Genomic DNA, 17,821 nt, shown 5'->3' with positions numbered 1-17,821 from the left:
CTTAAACGTTCTTAATCATACCCCGAAGTTAACGGAATTCAATAAAAACACGGTGTATATTAACTCTTTAACCATTTGACATTCCTTTCTAATCATTCGATTTCGAACCGTAATTGTTATAGTAGAGATGCGTTTTTGTTGGTAAGTATGTTGCCGCTACGGACTAAAGGGTCAACTTTTTGTTTTTCCAGCCTGAAAACTCAAACGGCAGCGTTAACGCCGGCATCGAAATGCAGGAACAGACCGAGATCGGCGAGGGCGAGCCGAAGCCGGCCCCCAAGCCCGCGGCCGGCCACGACCACGAGGACGAGCCCTTCAGCGAGATCATGATCCACCAGGGCATCCACACTATCGAATACGTGCTCAGCACCATCTCCCACACCGCCTCGTATCTGCGACTGTGGGCGCTCTCGCTCGCTCACGCTGGTGAGTTCGCTCTTCTACATTTAACCTTACAGATCGTGACTCCTTTGGATTTTATTGGTTCGCCACGACCACGAGGACGATCCCTTCAGCGAGATCATGATCCACCAGGGCATCCACACTATTGAATACGTGCTCAGCACCATCTCCCACACCGCCTCGTATCTGCGACTGTGGGCGCTCTCGCTCGCTCACGCTGGTGAGTTGTCATCTAAATTTAAGAGTCAACAGGAGTGGTCATTCCTCCATACAAACGTACTCCTCGTTTTCCTCTGTGGTTTTTGAAGCTAGAGCAATGATTTTTTCAACACAGATTAATATTGTCAATATCTGTGTCACAGATCGTGACTCCTTTGGATTTTATTGGTTTGGTTTTTTATCTCCACTAGTTATTCTCAATGCGCGGCTACTAATCATCGCGTGAGACTTTTTGCAATCTTCCCAGCAGAGAAGATCCCGCAAATAGTTTCCGGAAATTATATCTAATTTAACAGTTCATAGGTAATTTAAGTAGAGACCAGTGGCTGGACGTGGGTGTGAGTTCCCACCGGTTTGCCTCATTTAAAAGGGGGTTAAGTAACTTATCCTTTAGGTATTGAAGAAAAAACAAGTCAAATTAGATCGGGCTAATCCGCCGCTAATCGTACAGGCTGATGGATTAAGAAGGTAGTAGCGATCCTCCTTTCTAGATGACATGACCATGTCACAGAATAAATAATAGTACTAGGTACAGCAGACTCAGTTTCTAACAAAATACGTCTGTTACGATCAGCACAGATATGGCCGCTAGGTGGCGACAGCGCCACGCGCGGCTTATGGCTTTCCCCAAAATTGGGGTGGAACGGATGTACTTTTAGCTACCTGTAGCAAAGCGACGAAATCGCGGAGTGAGCCACGCCTGACCACGTCGCGCAAGTTTTCTCTCTCTCAAGATTAAGTCAAAATATGTCATAAATATATATCAAAGTTGACCCCTCATGAACTTATGAATGATTGAAATTGACTAATAAAATATACCTTTATTTTCTCAGAGCTGTCTGAAGTACTATGGAGCATGGTATTAACCATGGGCCTGAAGGACCACAGCTACATCGGGGCCATTAAGCTGTACGTGGCGTTCTGTTTCTGGGCGCTCTTCACGCTGGCTATCCTCGTCATGATGGAGGGACTCTCTGCCTTCTTGCATACACTGCGTTTGCACTGGTAATTCAACTTTAATACTTAGTCGTAAGGGCTAGTTTTCTGTACCCGTCATGTAGACAAATACCCTAATCTTTTAAACAAGTCTTTATTTTTTTTGTGTCAGCGGTCGGCTCCCGTTGGCAAAGCTTCGTTTAAAAAGCAACTGTATCGCGATAGTATTAAGATTCAAATCCATGTAACAGCTCACACGAGTTAACATGTTTTGGTAATGTAGGACGATTTTTAAAGGACAATTCTGCTTTGGCACGTGGCTAATACGGGAGTTAAACCGCTCGCATAAAAGAAACAATGACTTTTGTTAAAAGCTTAGTGTCTCAGGCACAAAAATCATTTGACAAAATGCATACCTACTATGTCATTGGTAACTCTGTCTGTCTTTTATAAAAATAGACTACTTATAAACTTAGAATAAATTTTAAAGTGGAAAAATTACTGTCTTTGGTTGAGACTTGAACTCACGGATTTTTTTGTATATTTAGATTTTTTACACTTTTAAATTTATTCTAAGCTTGATAGCACCGTTCGCAGATGTTTCCGCTTGTTAAAAATTAAAGTTACTTATAAACTGATGTATTTCAGGGTGGAGTTCATGAGCAAGTTCTACTCTGGTCTGGGCTACATCTTCCAGCCCTTCTGCTTCAAGACGATCCTCGACGCTGCCGACGACGAGGAATAATTCCACTAATCGTTACTTTAGTGCAGGGGTCCCCAACCACTGAGGCGTATACAATGCCAGAAAACAAAAACATTTTCAATTGCATTTTACTATGATAATATGATTTATCAGCAGAAGGAAAAAAGGTTGGGTACCCCTGTTTTAGTGTTTAAATCGCAACAGTATTTTGACTAATATTTGTGTAGCAAGGTCACAAAACAGTTTGATTAATTAAATATTTATGCATGTTTTAAAATATTCGTTTTATTGTGCTCTTTTACCTAAATACTAACACATTTTAAGTTAAGTACTACTTAGTCAAATTAAAACAATTCAGTGAATTTCAGTGCCAAAATAACAAAGCTTCACATGAACGTCGCCATACAACATATTATTATTATGCAGGAGTTAAAGTATTTTTAAACAACTTTTTTCATTTATTTACAAGCACCTTCTGTATTTTATACATTTAGTAGAAAAGGACGGATATTTATGACCTTGATAAAAGCATACAAAGACCAAAATCAGCGAACTTGTAGCCGAATAAATAAATGTATGATATGGCAGGTCCAAATCCACGTGGTAGTTTCCACCTGTGTCTTGTAATCGTCTTACGTTAATCAGTTTTTCAACTGGCTCTTATTCTATGTCGTAAATCAGGTGCATATAGAATTCCTCCACCCTAGGGGTTGGGAGATCAGACGACGAACGCTACTATCAAAGCCACGACCATTTGCACACGACCAAAATGTATGTTTATGTTCTTAAATTAGTTTTAGCCTTCTCCAATAACTCTTTCTTAAGCTTGGGGTAGTTTGTAGTTGTAGCCAACGGAGAGATCGCTCTAGCTTCCGAAGGACCGTGCTTTGTCGTAAATTAAGAGCAAAGTTAAACCCTACGCATCCTATGTTCTTAAATTAGTTTTAGCTTTCTCCAATATCTCCTTTTTGAGCTTGGGATAGTCGGGATGCGTCTTTAGTATGTGCCGACAGACTACGATGCACTCGGGGTACTTCTTAAGCTTCAGATATGCGTGGGCGAGTTTGTAGCCGACGGAGAGATCGCTCTTGCCTCCGAAAGACCATGCGTTGTCGTAGTTTAAGAGCAAAGTTAAACCCTACGGATCCTATGTTCTTAAATTAGTTTTAGCTTTCTCCAATATCTCTTTCTTAAGCTTGGGATAGTCGGGATGTGTCTTTAGTATGTGTCGACAGACTACGATGCACTCGGGGTACTTCTTAAGCTTCAGATATGCGTGGGCGAGTTTGTAGCCGACGAAGAAATCGCTCTAGCTTCCGAAAGACCATGCGTTGTCGTAGTTTAAGAGCAAAGTTAAACCCTACGGATCCTATGTTCTTAAATTAGTTTTAGCTTTCTCCAATATCTCTTTCTTAAGCTTGGGATAGTCGGGATGTGTCTTTAGTATGTGTCGACAGACTACGATGCACTCGGGGTACTTCTTAAGCTTCAGATATGCGTGGGCGAGTTTGTAGCCGACGAAGAAATCGCTCTAGCTTCCGAAAGACCATGCGTTGTCGTAGTTTAAGAGCAAAGTTAAACCCTACGGATCCTATGTTCTTAAATTAGTTTTAGCTTTCTCCAATATCTCTTTCTTAAGCTTGGGATAGTCGGGATGTGTCTTTAGTATGTGTCGACAGACTACGATGCACTCGGGGTACTTCTTAAGCTTCAGATATGCGTGGGCGAGTTTGTAGCCGACGAAGAAATCGCTCTAGCTTCCGAAAGACCATGCGTTGTCGTAGTTTAAGAGCAAAGTTAAACCCTACGGATCCTATGTTCTTAAATTAGTTTTAGCTTTCTCCAATATCTCTTTCTTAAGCTTGGGATAGTCGGGATGTGTCTTTAGTATGTGTCGACAGACTACGATGCACTCGGGGTACTTCTTAAGCTTCAGATATGCGTGGGCGAGTTTGTAGCCGACGAAGAAATCGCTCTAGCTTCCGAAAGACCATGCGTTGTCGTAGTTTAAGAGCAAAGTTAAACCCTACGGATCCTATGTTCTTAAATTAGTTTTAGCTTTCTCCAATATCTCTTTCTTAAGCTTGGGATAGTCGGGATGTGTCTTTAGTATGTGTCGACAGACTACGATGCACTCGGGGTACTTCTTAAGCTTCAGATATGCGTGGGCGAGTTTGTAGCCGACGAAGAAATCGCTCTAGCTTCCGAAAGACCATGCGTTGTCGTAGTTTAAGAGCAAAGTTAAACCCTACGGATCCTATGTTCTTAAATTAGTTTTAGCTTTCTCCAATATATCTTTCTTAAGCTTGGGATAGTCGGGATGTGTCTTTAGTATGTGTCGACAGACTACGATGCACTCGGGGTACTTCTTAAGCTTCAGATATGCGTGGGCGAGTTTGTAGCCGACGAAGAAATCGCTCTAGCTTCCGAAAGACCATGCGTTGTCGTAGTTTAAGAGCAAAGTTAAACCCTACGGATCCTATGTTCTTAAATTAGTTTTAGCTTTCTCCAATATCTCTTTCTTAAGCTTGGGATAGTCGGGATGTGTCTTTAGTATGTGTCGACAGACTACGATGCACTCGGGGTACTTCTTAAGCTTCAGATATGCGTGGGCGAGTTTGTAGCCGACGAAGAAATCGCTCTAGCTTCCGAAAGACCATGCGTTGTCGTAGTTTAAGAGCAAAGTTAAACCCTACGGATCCTATGTTCTTAAATTAGTTTTAGCTTTCTCCAATATCTCTTTCTTAAGCTTGGGATAGTCGGGATGTGTCTTTAGTATGTGTCGACAGACTACGATGCACTCGGGGTACTTCTTAAGCTTCAGATATGCATGGGCGAGTTTGTAGCCGACGGAGAGATCGCTCTTGCCTCCGAATGACCACGCGTTATCGTAGTTTTGGGCGGCGCTTTTGTAGTTCTGTTCCTTTTCAGCTATATAACCTGTAAAGTGTGAAAAATTTAGTGTGTTAAGAGGTAAGGAGTATAATTTTCAAAAGAAGCTTAGAGTATAAGGGTAGTATTCCACCTGTCCAATTTCTGTATTTGCATAATGCATTTTACATCTTGCTTAGTGAGAGAGTGAATCGTAGTGCATATTGGACGGGTGGAATACCACCCAGCAGCTAAGCAGCAATATTTTTCGAAAAATTTCACGATTACAAACGTACCTAAGAGTTGATAAGCGGCGGAGCACGAGTTGTTATGGTTGAGGACCTTAGTCAGCAGTTCTTTCGCGGCGTCCACCCGTCCGGAGCTCACTTGGCCGTCGGCAACTTCCAACCAGCATCTAATAATTATAATTTTGAACACGTTAGAGACCTCGTACCCGAATACTTTTTGGATGGGCGCAACGATGGTTTTGGCATATTAACTCGCATTACACCCACGTTTCGACACAGGTTTCACTAGTCGTGGTTAGCCGCGACCACGACCAGTGAAACCTGTGTCGAAACATCGGTAAATAAAAAAAAAAAAAAAAAAAAGTAATAAAATAAATTCGCGATAGACCGGTCTATAAATGTGAATTAATATGTGTTCATAACGCGAAAGTTTTCAATATTATAATAATAGTTTTGGCAGTTTGGCCTGTCAATGTTCATGTTATAACATTAAAGAAATTAAATAGACGATAATGTAGCGGCTCTATGTAACGACTAATAAGTTTATGTAGATAAGGCATACCTCTCTAAACCATCAGCCTTCTCCGGTGTCCAAGGTATGGACGATATAGTCCGCTTTAAGATGTTCTTGGCTCTCGTTGGTTGTTTCACGATATTGTAACTGGAATCAAAGTGTTTGGCTTGGAGGGATTAAACTGCTACTGTGTATGTAGACAAAACTGATAGAAAAGTTACATTTATAAAATTATTAATAATATTATTGATGCTCCGTTTTTATTACATTCTCTTTCCTTCAGAGTCCCTCGACGTTGTGAACGTGCTTGCAGGAAAAAACCCCTCTTTTACATCCCCCGTAGTCGGACTGCTTACGCAAAAAATAGTTATGTTAGAAGGGCGTGCAGGTTGTACAACGAGAAATTTTTGAGCCTTGATATTTTCTGTGAGAAACTTAATAGATTTAAAACACTATCTATGCAGTGTAATAATTAATAACCCAAGATTGGCGCTATAAAGAAATAATCTCAGTATTAGATGTTATTGCTTTTTATAATTTCTTTATTAATAAATAACAAAACCTTTTCAAGATTTCAGCTAGTAAAAATTGGTAACAATACCATAAGGTTGCTATAATACTCTTATTTTTATTTTCATCTTTTTTCTTTTTTGTGTTTTGTTTTTGCACGCAAAAATAGCTCTGTTTTACTGTGTAGAAACTACTTAATAAACATGATGTTCAAATATTCTCATTAAGGAAACTGTAAGTCTAGTTTTAAGAAAGGTTCCAGTGTTATATATAACTATGAAAGACTGTTTGTTTCTTAAATAAATAAATAAAAATAAATAAATAAATTTAGATTTTCGAGATGTTCAGACTCTTGAAGCTAGTCTGCGATTGCTGTGAAACGATGATTGTTTGCCTTCAACATTCAACAGGCGCTTACAGCACGGATATTAATAATTTTATATATCTACCCGTCCCTTGCACTTTTTCACATAGAACATGTAAGACGTTCATCGTCAATTAAATAGTTTTAAAATATAATTTTGGGTTTTAATAAGTATATTAAGGCTCCGTAATGTACACTACGATACACGATTTTTTTTTGAGGATTTCGCAAATTTTTCCAGTACAAAAAATTCTAAATATTTTTTTTTGAAACCTTTGAAAGTAGAAAAAATCGCAGTTTTAAAACACCTAGTTATGAAGTTTAACTTCAAACGTTATGATTTAACAACCTCCTCCCTCCTTGCTTCGTCCTCCTCAGTGCTGAGGGTCGCGACCTCCTAGTGGAGCACATGATTCCGGATCCCAGATTTCCAGCCTATCCGATCCGTTACGAAATTTTTTTTATTTATTGAGAACACAAACAGTCATAATAATCATATTACATATGTTGTACACAATGCACAGAAACTGAGAGGTGATACAAACAGACCTGGAGGTTCATTAAACACAATATTAATCAAATAAAAAGGTAGGTAAAAACAACGTAGTAAGAAATTAAAAAAAATACATAACTAAGCATATAATCTCAAGCAACAAGGACATCTACTCGTAAGGCATCATGGACCTAAGATTTAACACCTGTTTAAAAACTTACGCGTTAGCGATAGCCAGTATGAGGTACGGGTCATCCTGCCCGGCGTCGTCGGTGATGGCAGGCAGCAGGTCTTGCAGCACGCGCTCTGCCATGCTCTTCTGTCTCGTAGCGAGCTGGATTAGCGCTTGCAAGGCTTTACGGTCTCCGGGCGCTACTTCCGCTAGCAGTTTTTCGGCCGTTTTGAGCGCTAGCATTCTTGTATCGCTGGGAAAGATAACGAAATATAAGAAAGTGGAGTTAAGCTAGCTACTCGTGGCATATTTTTTTTTTATATTTCAATCGCTACACAAATAGTAAGTGTGTGGCCCCAGTAGCGAGCATCCAGCGGCGCATTCGGTGGTATGAGCGTGGTGTCCTCGATGGGATTTGAGTACCGGGCACTGAGATATACATACGTTTAACATTAACGCCGCGGCCTACGCCCCGCTGGTCACCCTACAAGCCCGTCCACTCATTTAACACATGAATGGAGTGAGTCGATTTGTTCATTTTGTGAATTCTGTCGAACAAGTGGAGCAGTATTTACAGTAAATGTATCTCTCCTGGTTCAGCTGTGTTGCGACGTTGCCAGCATGTAACCGTGGCACAGGTACTCACTCCTCGTTGCCGGCGTCGTGCGGGGCGGGCGCGTGCTGCGCCAGGCACAGCAGCACCATGCGCCGCGCCGCCGCGTGCCCCCAGCGCGGGCCGCGCCGCGCCTGGTTCAGCTGCCGGAGCGCCGCGTTCGCCCGCCCGGCGTACACGGACATCACGCCGCTGCAGTACTGGTAGCCTGGTAACGAGTGATAATTTACTCATATAGAAAAGCCAGAAGAAAGGCAGCAAAATCCACTTTTCTGCCTGTGAATGTTGCTGACAGTGCTGATATGATACAATTAGTAGTGTCCCATGAAATAAGTACCCGGAATGGATCGACTCCGTCTCCGAGCTCCAGCTTGGCCGCGTCTAACGCTGGCTCCGCGTCGGCGAGCTTGCCGCGCCGCCACTGCACTTCTATGAGTTGTGCTAGTGTCTCCCAGTTCATCGGCCACTGAAAGCATCTATATGTTCCGTACCTGGGTCGTCCCCGTCTCCGAGCTCCAGCTTGGCCGCGTCTAACGCTGGCTCCGCGTCGGCGAGCTTGCCGCGCCGCCACTGCTCTTCTATGAGTTGTGCTAGTGTCTCCCAGTTCATCGGCCACTGATAGCATCTATATGTTCCGCACCCGGGTCGTCCCCGTCTCCGAGCTCCAGCTTGGCCACGTCTAACGCTGGCTCCGCGTCGGCGAGCTTGCCGCGCCGCCACTGCACTATGAGTTGTGCTAGTGCCTCCCAGCTCATCGGCCACTGATAGCATCTATATGTTCCGCACCTGGGTCGTCGCCGTCTCCGAGCTCCAGCTTGGCCGCGTCTAACGCTGGCTCCGCGTCGGCGAGCTTGCCGCGCCGCCACTGCACTTCTATGAGTTGTGCTAGTGTCTCCCAGTTCATCGGCCACTGATAGCATCTATATGTTCCGTACCTGGGTCGTCCCCGTCTCCGAGCTCCAGCTTGGCCGCGTCTAACGCTGGCTCCGCGTCGGCGAGCTTGCCGCGCCGCCACTGCTCTTCTATGAGTTGTGCTAGTGTCTCCCAGTTCATCGGCCACTGATAGCATCTATATGTTCCGCACCCGGGTCGCCCCCGTCTCCGAGCTCCAGCTTGGCCACGTCTAACGCTGGCTCCGCGTCGGCGAGCTTGCCGCGCCGCCACTGCACTATGAGTTGTGCTAGTGCCTCCCAGCTCATCGGCCACTGATAGCATCTATATGTTCCGCACCTGGGTCGTCGCCGTCTCCGAGCTCCAGCTTGGCCGCGTCTAACGCTGGCTCCGCGTCGGCGAGCTTGCCGCGCCGCCACTGCAGTTCTATGAGTTGTGCTAGTGTCTCCCAGTTCATCGGCCACTGATAGCATCTATATGTTCCGTACCTGGGTCGTCCCCGTCTCCGAGCTCCAGCTTGGCCGCGTCTAACGCTGGCTCCGCGTCGGCGAGCTTGCCGCGCCGCCACTGCACTATGAGTTGTGCTAGTGCCTCCCAGCTCATCGGCCACTGATAGCATCTATATGTTCCGCACCTGGGTCGTCGCCGTCTCCGAGCTCCAGCTTGGCCGCGTCTAACGCTGCCTCCGCGTCGGCGAGCTTGCCGCGCCGCCACTGCACTTCTATGAGTTGTGCTAGTGTCTCCCAGTTCATCGGCCACTGATAGCATCTATATGTTCCGTACCTGGGTCGTCCCCGTCTCCGAGCTCCAGCTTGGCCGCGTCTAACGCTGGCTCCGCGTCGGCGAGCTTGCCGCGCCGCCACTGTACTTCTATGAGTTGTGCTAGTGCCTCCCAGCTCATCGGTTTCACTGAGAGAATCTGAGTCAGGTGGCGTTGGGCAGTTTCTAGATCCACCTAACGATAAGGAAACTTTTAGTAAAAATCAACCCACAGAAGTGATAATTTGAAGACATTACATAACTCTCTTCATATTCAACATATACATAGAAGTCCGGTCCGTATAAGCATGGAATCCTTTTGGTTATCTAATAGTGAAATTCGGGTAAAGAAAAAGGTTTATTTATTTTTATAAAACATGATTTTAGATACGACATTAGGCTAATACCAAGATTGGCCAAATCCGCGTGAAATAGACCCTACAATAACACACACGACTTTTATGTTACTTACTTTTCGAAAAGCTAGATCGGCCATCATAACCGCAGCAGATTCGTTGTTCGGGTCAGTGTTCAACAGAATGGCGCACGTTTGCTCACACTTCTCTGGATTGTTCATCTAAAAACAAACGTGCCTTCATATTATTTATTTAACCTCTATTACAAAAGAAAACCTTACACGAAAAGGTAGAATCAGGAGGCACAGTCACCTGCAATAATATGTTACACAACGAAGGCTGCAAAAATATCTGACACGATCTTATTTGTAGAGCCATAAGAGCGTGACACATTTTGCGGCCTTTGAAGAGTAACATATTATTGCAGGTGACTGTACGGTGGATGGTTTTATATCTGTGGATACACCGTTACAAAGGCAAATCATTTACGAAATCACATATTGACAATGACATTTGACATCATTCCGATTTTGGTCGCAGTTTTAATATTTGACAGGCACTCTTGTACTTAATGGGTTGGGCACATTGCACGTAGAACCGATGGCCGTTGGGGTGGAGTGGCGACCACGTACCGGAAGGCGCAGCGTGCGTAACCCTCCACAAGGTGGACTGATGACCTGTGAAGGTCGCGGGAGTCCGCTGGATGCGGGTGACGCAAGACTGGTCATTGTGGCACTCTTAGGGGGAGGCCTATGTCCAGCAGTGTACATCCTCTGGCTGATATGATGATGACGATGACTCTTGTACATTCTAGACCTATGGTACTCACTTGTGCGAACAACTTGGCCAGCGCCAGCAACGTGTTAGGGTCTCTCGGGGCCTGTATAAGAGCCTCAGAGTACAGGTTGGCGGCCACTGCCGGCTCCTTCGTTGACTTGACTTTCGCCAAGCAGCAGAAAATGTGAGACAACTGCCGCCGCTCTTCTTGCAGGTCCCCTCGCGAGTCTATCTCTATCCTTTTCACTATAGCTGCCTGTAACAAAAAAGTATTTAGCAAAAATCATAAAAACGGGATTAAAGCTACGGTTTTCTAGGATACGTAGGTCACTCGATAAGTTTTGAGATGCTCGAAATTCGAAAATGGAACGCACCTGAATTATATGTTTTTAAAAAGCAAATTTATTTAAAAATAGAACACAAGTTGCCGATTCGCTCTAATTTAAAAAATGAATATGAGGCTTACTGCGGTTTTTTTCTTGCGGTTGCGGTCTGGCCGAAAACGCCGAACCGCGGAGGAACTCGCACTGCGGTTGCGTTTCCGCGGTTTTCACGTTCAGTATGACAATGGATTTCCTCAGAGCAGTATGTGTTGTGGCCTTAGTTTTAAGAAATAAAAAAAATAGAAAACGTCTTCGCCAACATAAGTACTGGGTGCATCCTCTAACAGATCAAAGATATTTGAAGGGATATTTTATTGTGTTTGTTGTCTACCGGCAACGCTTCACTTTCGACCGGCAACGAACTTTCGGACTCCGACGACATAATGCAGCGCACAACACACACCTCACTGCTCCGCTCTCTGAGCCGAACTGACGAAAAAACCGCTTTTTACGAACCGCAGTGGGGGCGCTGCCTTACAGTCATTTTTCCAAAACGGATCCCGCGTTTTTTCTTTGAAACGATGGAGCTTAACCGCGAACATTTGCGTGCTATGACATTTTATGATTTTAAATTTGGTTTATCTGAACAATTGTGTTTGCAACGATTGCAGTCAGCGTTAGGAGATTCTGCTCCTTCACAGGCAACAGTTTTTAGATGGTTCAACGAATTTAAAAGGGGTAAAACCAGCCTCGAAGATGACCACCGAAGTGGTCGCCCGCAAACAGCTGTCATTACGAAACAGTCTGCCGATTTTTGCAGGGGAGGGGACGTCAAATGTATCGCTATTTCTTCATGATTTGTACGTAACGTGCAAATAGCCACGTCAGTCCACACAAAAGTTTGCACAACTGTGCAAGTTTTTCGGCAATGGGGTAAGCTCTTAAAGGCGACTTCAGTTATTAAATGCTCTCTAAGGACGGCACCGCTATCCTAGGAAAACCGAGCTTAACGGGATAAAGATATCTTGCTGACTATAGGGAACCCTAAAAAGCAATTGACCCTACCTGCAAGTCCCTCGCCTCAGTGAGAATCAGATGCGTGTTCCCGGCGGTCGGGTTCTTGAGCTCACGGCTCTTGGCTTGTAGGAGGAGGAGATTGACTCGCCGCTTCAAAGTCGGGATGTCTTTACCCTTGTTGTACATTTCGTTCAGGTCGGCGGATATCACCGAGTCCACTTTGTCATATTGTTTTAACTGAAAGGAAAATATCATATTACGGTACAAAACAAAATATGCACACCTCTCATAACCTCGAGATTTCTGACTTCAGTAGGACTTAACAGTACTTAATAATATCAAAGAGAATTTAGTATAAATTTTGTAGTCACAGTAAATTTACTGCCATCTTTCGACACAGGATTAAAACTTTTAGAAAGCCATTTGACTTTGATCCTTGTTCTCTCACTGATATGTGTTATAATTAATAATTTCCGGAGGCACGTTTTTTTTCTTAGACTTTATTTATCTTATACGGAGTTAAACATACAATATCTGTGATAAGATCATGTCAAAAGCATAAAAGCATACCTTGACAAGAAGCTCAAGATACTCAAATCTGAGTGTATCATCATTAAGCAGTTTAATGTTTGCCTCATAATGCTGCGCGGCGGCGTCGTACCGATGCGTCTTCACCAGCGCCTCGCCAAGCTTACGGACCAAATTCACGTCCTTCGGGTTACTCTGGAGGGCCGCCTCGTATGACTCCACTGCTTGGATTGGCTCTGAAGTACATCCATTTATAAGCATATGTACAATACAAGAGGACTACTTAGCTTAGCACTGATTGACTAGCACGTTATCTTTTCGCGGATTAGCAAAGTAATATTTTGGTTTATTAATATAAGAGACATTATGAAGACTCTCCCACTTTATATTAAAGCTTCCTCGTGTCTTGCTCGACTCTCAAAATACGGACTCGCGCGAGTTAACTTGTCCCTACCCAACAACTTTACAAATACAAACTTTATAGACGTCACTGATTGCAAAGGTGCGGTGCGAGCTAAATGAGATAGAAAAAGAAAGTGTTTGCTTGTACTTGTAATACTGTAAGCCCAATATGAATTTGCATTTAGTTACTATGTATTTAGGTACCTACCTATATTTATTTATAATAAAAATAATAACTCAAAACTACAAAGCAATCCCAGACCTCCAGAAGTCCCCAAAGTCAATCCCCTGTGCTGTTATTAATATGGACTACGCACAATATAAGGTTTATTTTACACTTCCTACAAAATAAATATGTGTTGTGGATAACACTAGTAAAATATCAAAACTAAAGTATTTTGGAATTATTTGTATAGCTTACCATGAATTGACATATAAACATCGCCCATCATAGTATGGGCATCAGCCATAGGGTGATTGCTGACTACCTCTTTAAAACAAGTCGTGAACATAGCCCGGTCTTTCTTCTCTTGAAGATATATATGGGCCATTTTGCTATGGGCCTGGAAGTAATACGGCTGGCCTGGTTTTATTTCGTTTAGGATGTCAATAGCCCCGTCTACGTCACCTTTCTTTAGAGCCAGGTCTGCACGAGCTATAAGGAGGCGACTTTCTTCTGAGGTATAAGAAAATTCTTGAATCGCTTCCTACAAAAAAAATACAATGTTATTATTTACGTTTTGGCGGGTTGCTGGCATACAGATTTAATTAGAAATCGTTATTGACGTCACATCTATTTTTTAAATAGTCATAAATTGTTTTTTTTTCCAAAACTTAAATGAATATAAATGTTACCTGCATAGTTTTCCCAGCTTCAGCTAACTGCCCCAAAGATGTTTGTATTTCTATAATTTGTAAATACAAAGTGGCCTTGTCGATGATGTTCAAATCTGATTCAAATTGGCGACTGGCATTACTGGTTTTGCTAGTGGTTATCTGCAAGCTTGTGTTGAAACTCGATAAAGCATCTTGAAGCTGGTTAGCGCTTTTCAAAATCACTCCATTCAAGAAATGGTATATAGCACTGTCTCGGACTTTGAAATTGTAGCTTAAACACAACTCTAAAGCTTGAGCCGCTTTAGTAAAGGCTTGTTGTTGAATGTAAATTTGAGCCAACAGCACTTGACTGCCCGCATGTGTATTATCAAGTTCACCAACTTGTAGAGCCAACTTCTGTGCTTCATTTGAATAACCAAACAGAAACTTTAACTTGGCAAGTTCGTATAAGCCCGTAATCAAGCCAGGGCAAGCTTTGCACGCTGTCTCCAGAATATTCAAGCAGTTTGAAACTAAAGGACTGCTCTCTTGCGAATATAACAAGTAACCAACAATCACAAATGGTTTCTTTGGCAAATGTTTCTTGTACTCTTTGTACAGTTCAAGCAAGAAATCGGGATCAAGATCCTTTACATATGTCAATCCAAAAGGATATTTGTTAGCTGAAGAGATTTTAGCTTCAAAAGCAGTGTTAAGCAAAGCCACAGCAGTTGATGAGTTTTTCAAATTCAACTGCGCTGAAAGTAAATATAAAATTGGCACCTTTTTTGAGCCTTGCATTTCAAACAATAACTCTATTTGTTGTGAGATTTGTTCAGTAGGCCCATTTTCATACATCTGGCAAAGGGTCAGCCCACATAATGCGGTAATAGAGTTACTGTCGATTTTACTGGCCGCCTTAAAAAAGCTCAAAGCATCTTTATGCTTTCCTTGAAGGACACATTGGTATCCCACCTCACTTAAATAATCCACATTGTTTGAATACATTTCTGAAGCATATTGTGCAAATCTGTAAACTTGAGAGAGGACTGCACTTGATCTGCCGCAGGCCCTTGAAAATATTTGAGTTGTTTTGTAAAATTGAAAGCCATTATATGTCTCTTCATTCTCCAACACTCCATAAAACTTATTTAATTGATCAGCAGCTTCAATGTAGTCTGAATTTTTGCATAAAGCAATATAAATCCGGATTCTCAATGCCACAATATTATCACATTCCAAGTGAAAAATTCTGTCAATAGTGTCATACACTGGCTCCCACTTCTGCATTGCAAATTCGTTTTTTAACTTTTCAATCAATGGCACTACTTGTCCAGGGCTGCTGACAATCAATCTGTCCAAAGTGAGATTAGATGCTTCATGGTCTTTAGCAAAGTATTTAAATTTGGCTAAACCGAGCAAAGCCTCTACATTGCGGTCACTCTTGCTGAGAGCCAGCTCTAAGCAATCCAAAATTGCTCCCTGCATGTCACCAATATACATATACATATCATTCCAACTCTTTAGAATAATGGCATTTATGTTGTTTGAGTCTTTTTTCAGACATTTGTTAATATATTCAGAGGCCTTCTCATATTTTCCGGCTAAAGAAAGAAACAAGCCTGAGTAATAGTATGATGTTGCAGTTGCTTGCTTCCTTTCCTCTTTCAGTTTGGATTCAAGACCATATAAGGCATCTCTTTCAACAGAACTAGCAAGTTTATGACCATAAATTAGAGCAATAACAACCGCCAATTGTATATCTTTGTCAGACTGTAATGGAGTTAATTCATTAATTCCTTTTTGGATCTGTCCTTCAAGTATCTGAGCTAAGCCATGATAAAACGGATACTCTATTATATCAGGGTACTGGGATGATGCCAGTTTGGCAATAGTTTTAGCTTTTCCATAACATTTTTCTCTTAAATAATAATTAATATTACATCTATGCCATGCTGCCTCCATGTTTAGTTTTTTTTTATTCTAAGTCCATTTTAACTTTCAGGCCTTTATATTTTGACGCATTCTTCTCATAATATTTGGCCAGAAAGTGACACCTGCATGTTACATCCAGTTTGTTACTTTGAGCGTGATCAAATGCATACTGAAAAAAAAACAATAATAATACTGTTAAAATATTCCTATGCCAAGCTTACAAAGAATGGCTTAAGTATTTATAAGGTAGAATTTGTACTCTTATTTTTTTTAATGTTGGATAAGCACAGCACATAACTGGTTGCTTTAGGTTTCGTTGCGGAAGACCTTTATGAAATATATTCTGGTTGATATGATGATAACAAAATTCTGTGCCTGTGACATTGTTAAAATTATCCAAAAAGTACACAATTATGAAACGGTGAACTGTGTGTGTGTGTGTGTGTTAAATATGAATTTAATTAGATTAAGTAGATCATTCTTGAGGAAGCACATCATCATACACAACCACCTTACAATAGATTACAGCTTTGCAATATAATGTTTAAAACTTTCGCGTTTTGAACACAACCCACCACCAGTAACCGGTAACCAGTGAAACCTGTGTCGAAATGACCCGTCTATAAATGTGAGTTAATATAGATTAGAGCTTTTTGTAACCTAGGCTCATAAGCTTGCAAACCTAATATTTGATACTAAATATTGCATTAACTGAAAGAAATGGTATACAGTGTTTTCCGCGACGGTTTAAACACAATAATTAGGTATTATCTAATAATAACTAGTAATTTGAATGTCTATACGAACCTTAGCTAGCAGTTTCCCCACGCCTTTACCTTGAAACACCGGTGGAACGTCTGTATGATCGAAAGTTATATGTTTTCCTACTAGCCGATAGCCTAACACCGCATTTTCTGAAATATTAAGTATAAATAGCAATGCAATATAATGTAAAACTATAAAAAGTATAAAAACTTAAGTAAAATCATTGTTTTACTTACCGTTCTTGAGTGTTACGGTGAACTGTTGCATAGCAACATTGTTGACAACACGTAACGCCTCCGTTGAGAAAGCTCTTACTGTTGCCCGCGTTATCATTCCAGACATAAATAGAAGAAGAAAGGAGAAAATTGAGAAATTACAAGAATATGCGCCGCAGTATAACTAACGCTTTTAGATTTGTTTATTTTAATTTCGTTTATGTTGGATGGTTGACATTGACAATTGGTTTTGACATTTAACGGCGTCATAGTGTAGAATTGCAGATAAGGGTGGTATTCCACCTGTCCAATGTCAGTGCGTCTAAGTCAAGTCTATGGCCAAGCGCGCACCACGACTTTTTGTCGCGCGAAAATTTAGTCGCAGAAATGTAACGTATGTGTTTATATGGCAGTGCGCGCATATGCGACAAAAAAATCGCAGCGATTTTAAAATTGTGATTTGTCACATTTTTCCGCGACTGCTCGCGACGCGATTGTCGCAAAGTGAATTGCAGCATACGGAGTTGTATGGCCCCGCGCGCACTGCGATAATAAAATCGCACCCCGGACCTCAGTCGGCATTTCGCTCTCCAAGCGTCAACATATCGGAACCTGCTTCTCCAATGGAGTTACAAGATAAGAGACGCTAGATGTTGACCGTTTAATTATAGAAATAGAAGGAGATCACCTTTGTGGTATAAATACTCAGTCATACAGCGATTGCATATCGTTTCACGACAAGCGACTGGTACGACATCCATGTCGAGAATGAACAAATCGTCGACTTTTTCATCGCAGTGCGCGCACTGAATTTTCTGCGATAAATTACAGCGCGATTCTAAAATCGTGTCGCAAAAATTAAAATCGTGGTGCGCGCTTGGCGTAAGTCTCTCATTAAAAATCATAACTACCTAAGGCCCCGTACGCACGGCAGCTTTTTCAACGCGCTTTAAAAAAGCGTTTGAATGACACAAATGGATATAGATGGTCAA

General features: G+C 42.1%; 2 protein-coding genes across 7 annotated transcripts in view; one reads left to right on the top strand and one right to left on the bottom strand.

The window, feature by feature from the left end:
• LOC134664491 (V-type proton ATPase 116 kDa subunit a 1) overlaps nucleotides 1-2,537 on the top strand; it is a 36,308-nt gene extending 33,771 nt beyond the window's left edge. For 5 of the 6 annotated variants that reach the window (XR_010098255.1, XR_010098257.1, XR_010098254.1 and 2 more), the window contains 2 exons: nucleotides 192-622; nucleotides 1,455-1,594. Coding sequence is in view for 1 of the 6 variants with exons in the window: in XM_063521166.1 (XP_063377236.1) it covers nucleotides 192-426; nucleotides 1,455-1,626; nucleotides 2,206-2,302 (504 nt within the window). In the remaining 5 variants the exon portion in view is untranslated. Of the gene's footprint in view, nucleotides 1-191; nucleotides 623-1,454; nucleotides 1,627-2,205 lie in introns of those variants that run through there. The other variant, XM_063521166.1, reaches the window with a different exon arrangement.
• On the bottom strand, nucleotides 2,359-17,081 carry LOC134664493 (tetratricopeptide repeat protein 21B-like). Its single transcript, XM_063521169.1, has 14 exons — nucleotides 16,851-17,081; nucleotides 16,657-16,763; nucleotides 13,954-16,018; nucleotides 13,520-13,805; nucleotides 12,739-12,932; nucleotides 12,217-12,405; nucleotides 10,881-11,084; nucleotides 10,168-10,272; nucleotides 9,720-9,891; nucleotides 8,079-8,253; nucleotides 7,482-7,685; nucleotides 5,942-6,040; nucleotides 5,428-5,546; nucleotides 2,359-5,200 (listed from the first exon to the last, which is right to left on the bottom strand). The coding sequence occupies exons 3-14, from the start codon at nucleotides 15,877-15,879 to the stop codon at nucleotides 4,962-4,964; spliced, it is 3,912 nt and encodes a 1,303-aa protein (XP_063377239.1). The 5' UTR covers nucleotides 15,880-16,018; nucleotides 16,657-16,763; nucleotides 16,851-17,081; the 3' UTR covers nucleotides 2,359-4,961.
• Nucleotides 17,082-17,821: the final 740 nt, after the last annotated feature.

This window comes from Cydia fagiglandana, chromosome 5 (assembly GCF_963556715.1).
Source record: "Cydia fagiglandana chromosome 5, ilCydFagi1.1, whole genome shotgun sequence".
Lineage (NCBI taxonomy): Eukaryota > Metazoa > Arthropoda > Insecta > Lepidoptera > Tortricidae > Cydia > Cydia fagiglandana.
This window is presented reverse-complemented; position numbering and strand designations above follow the sequence as displayed.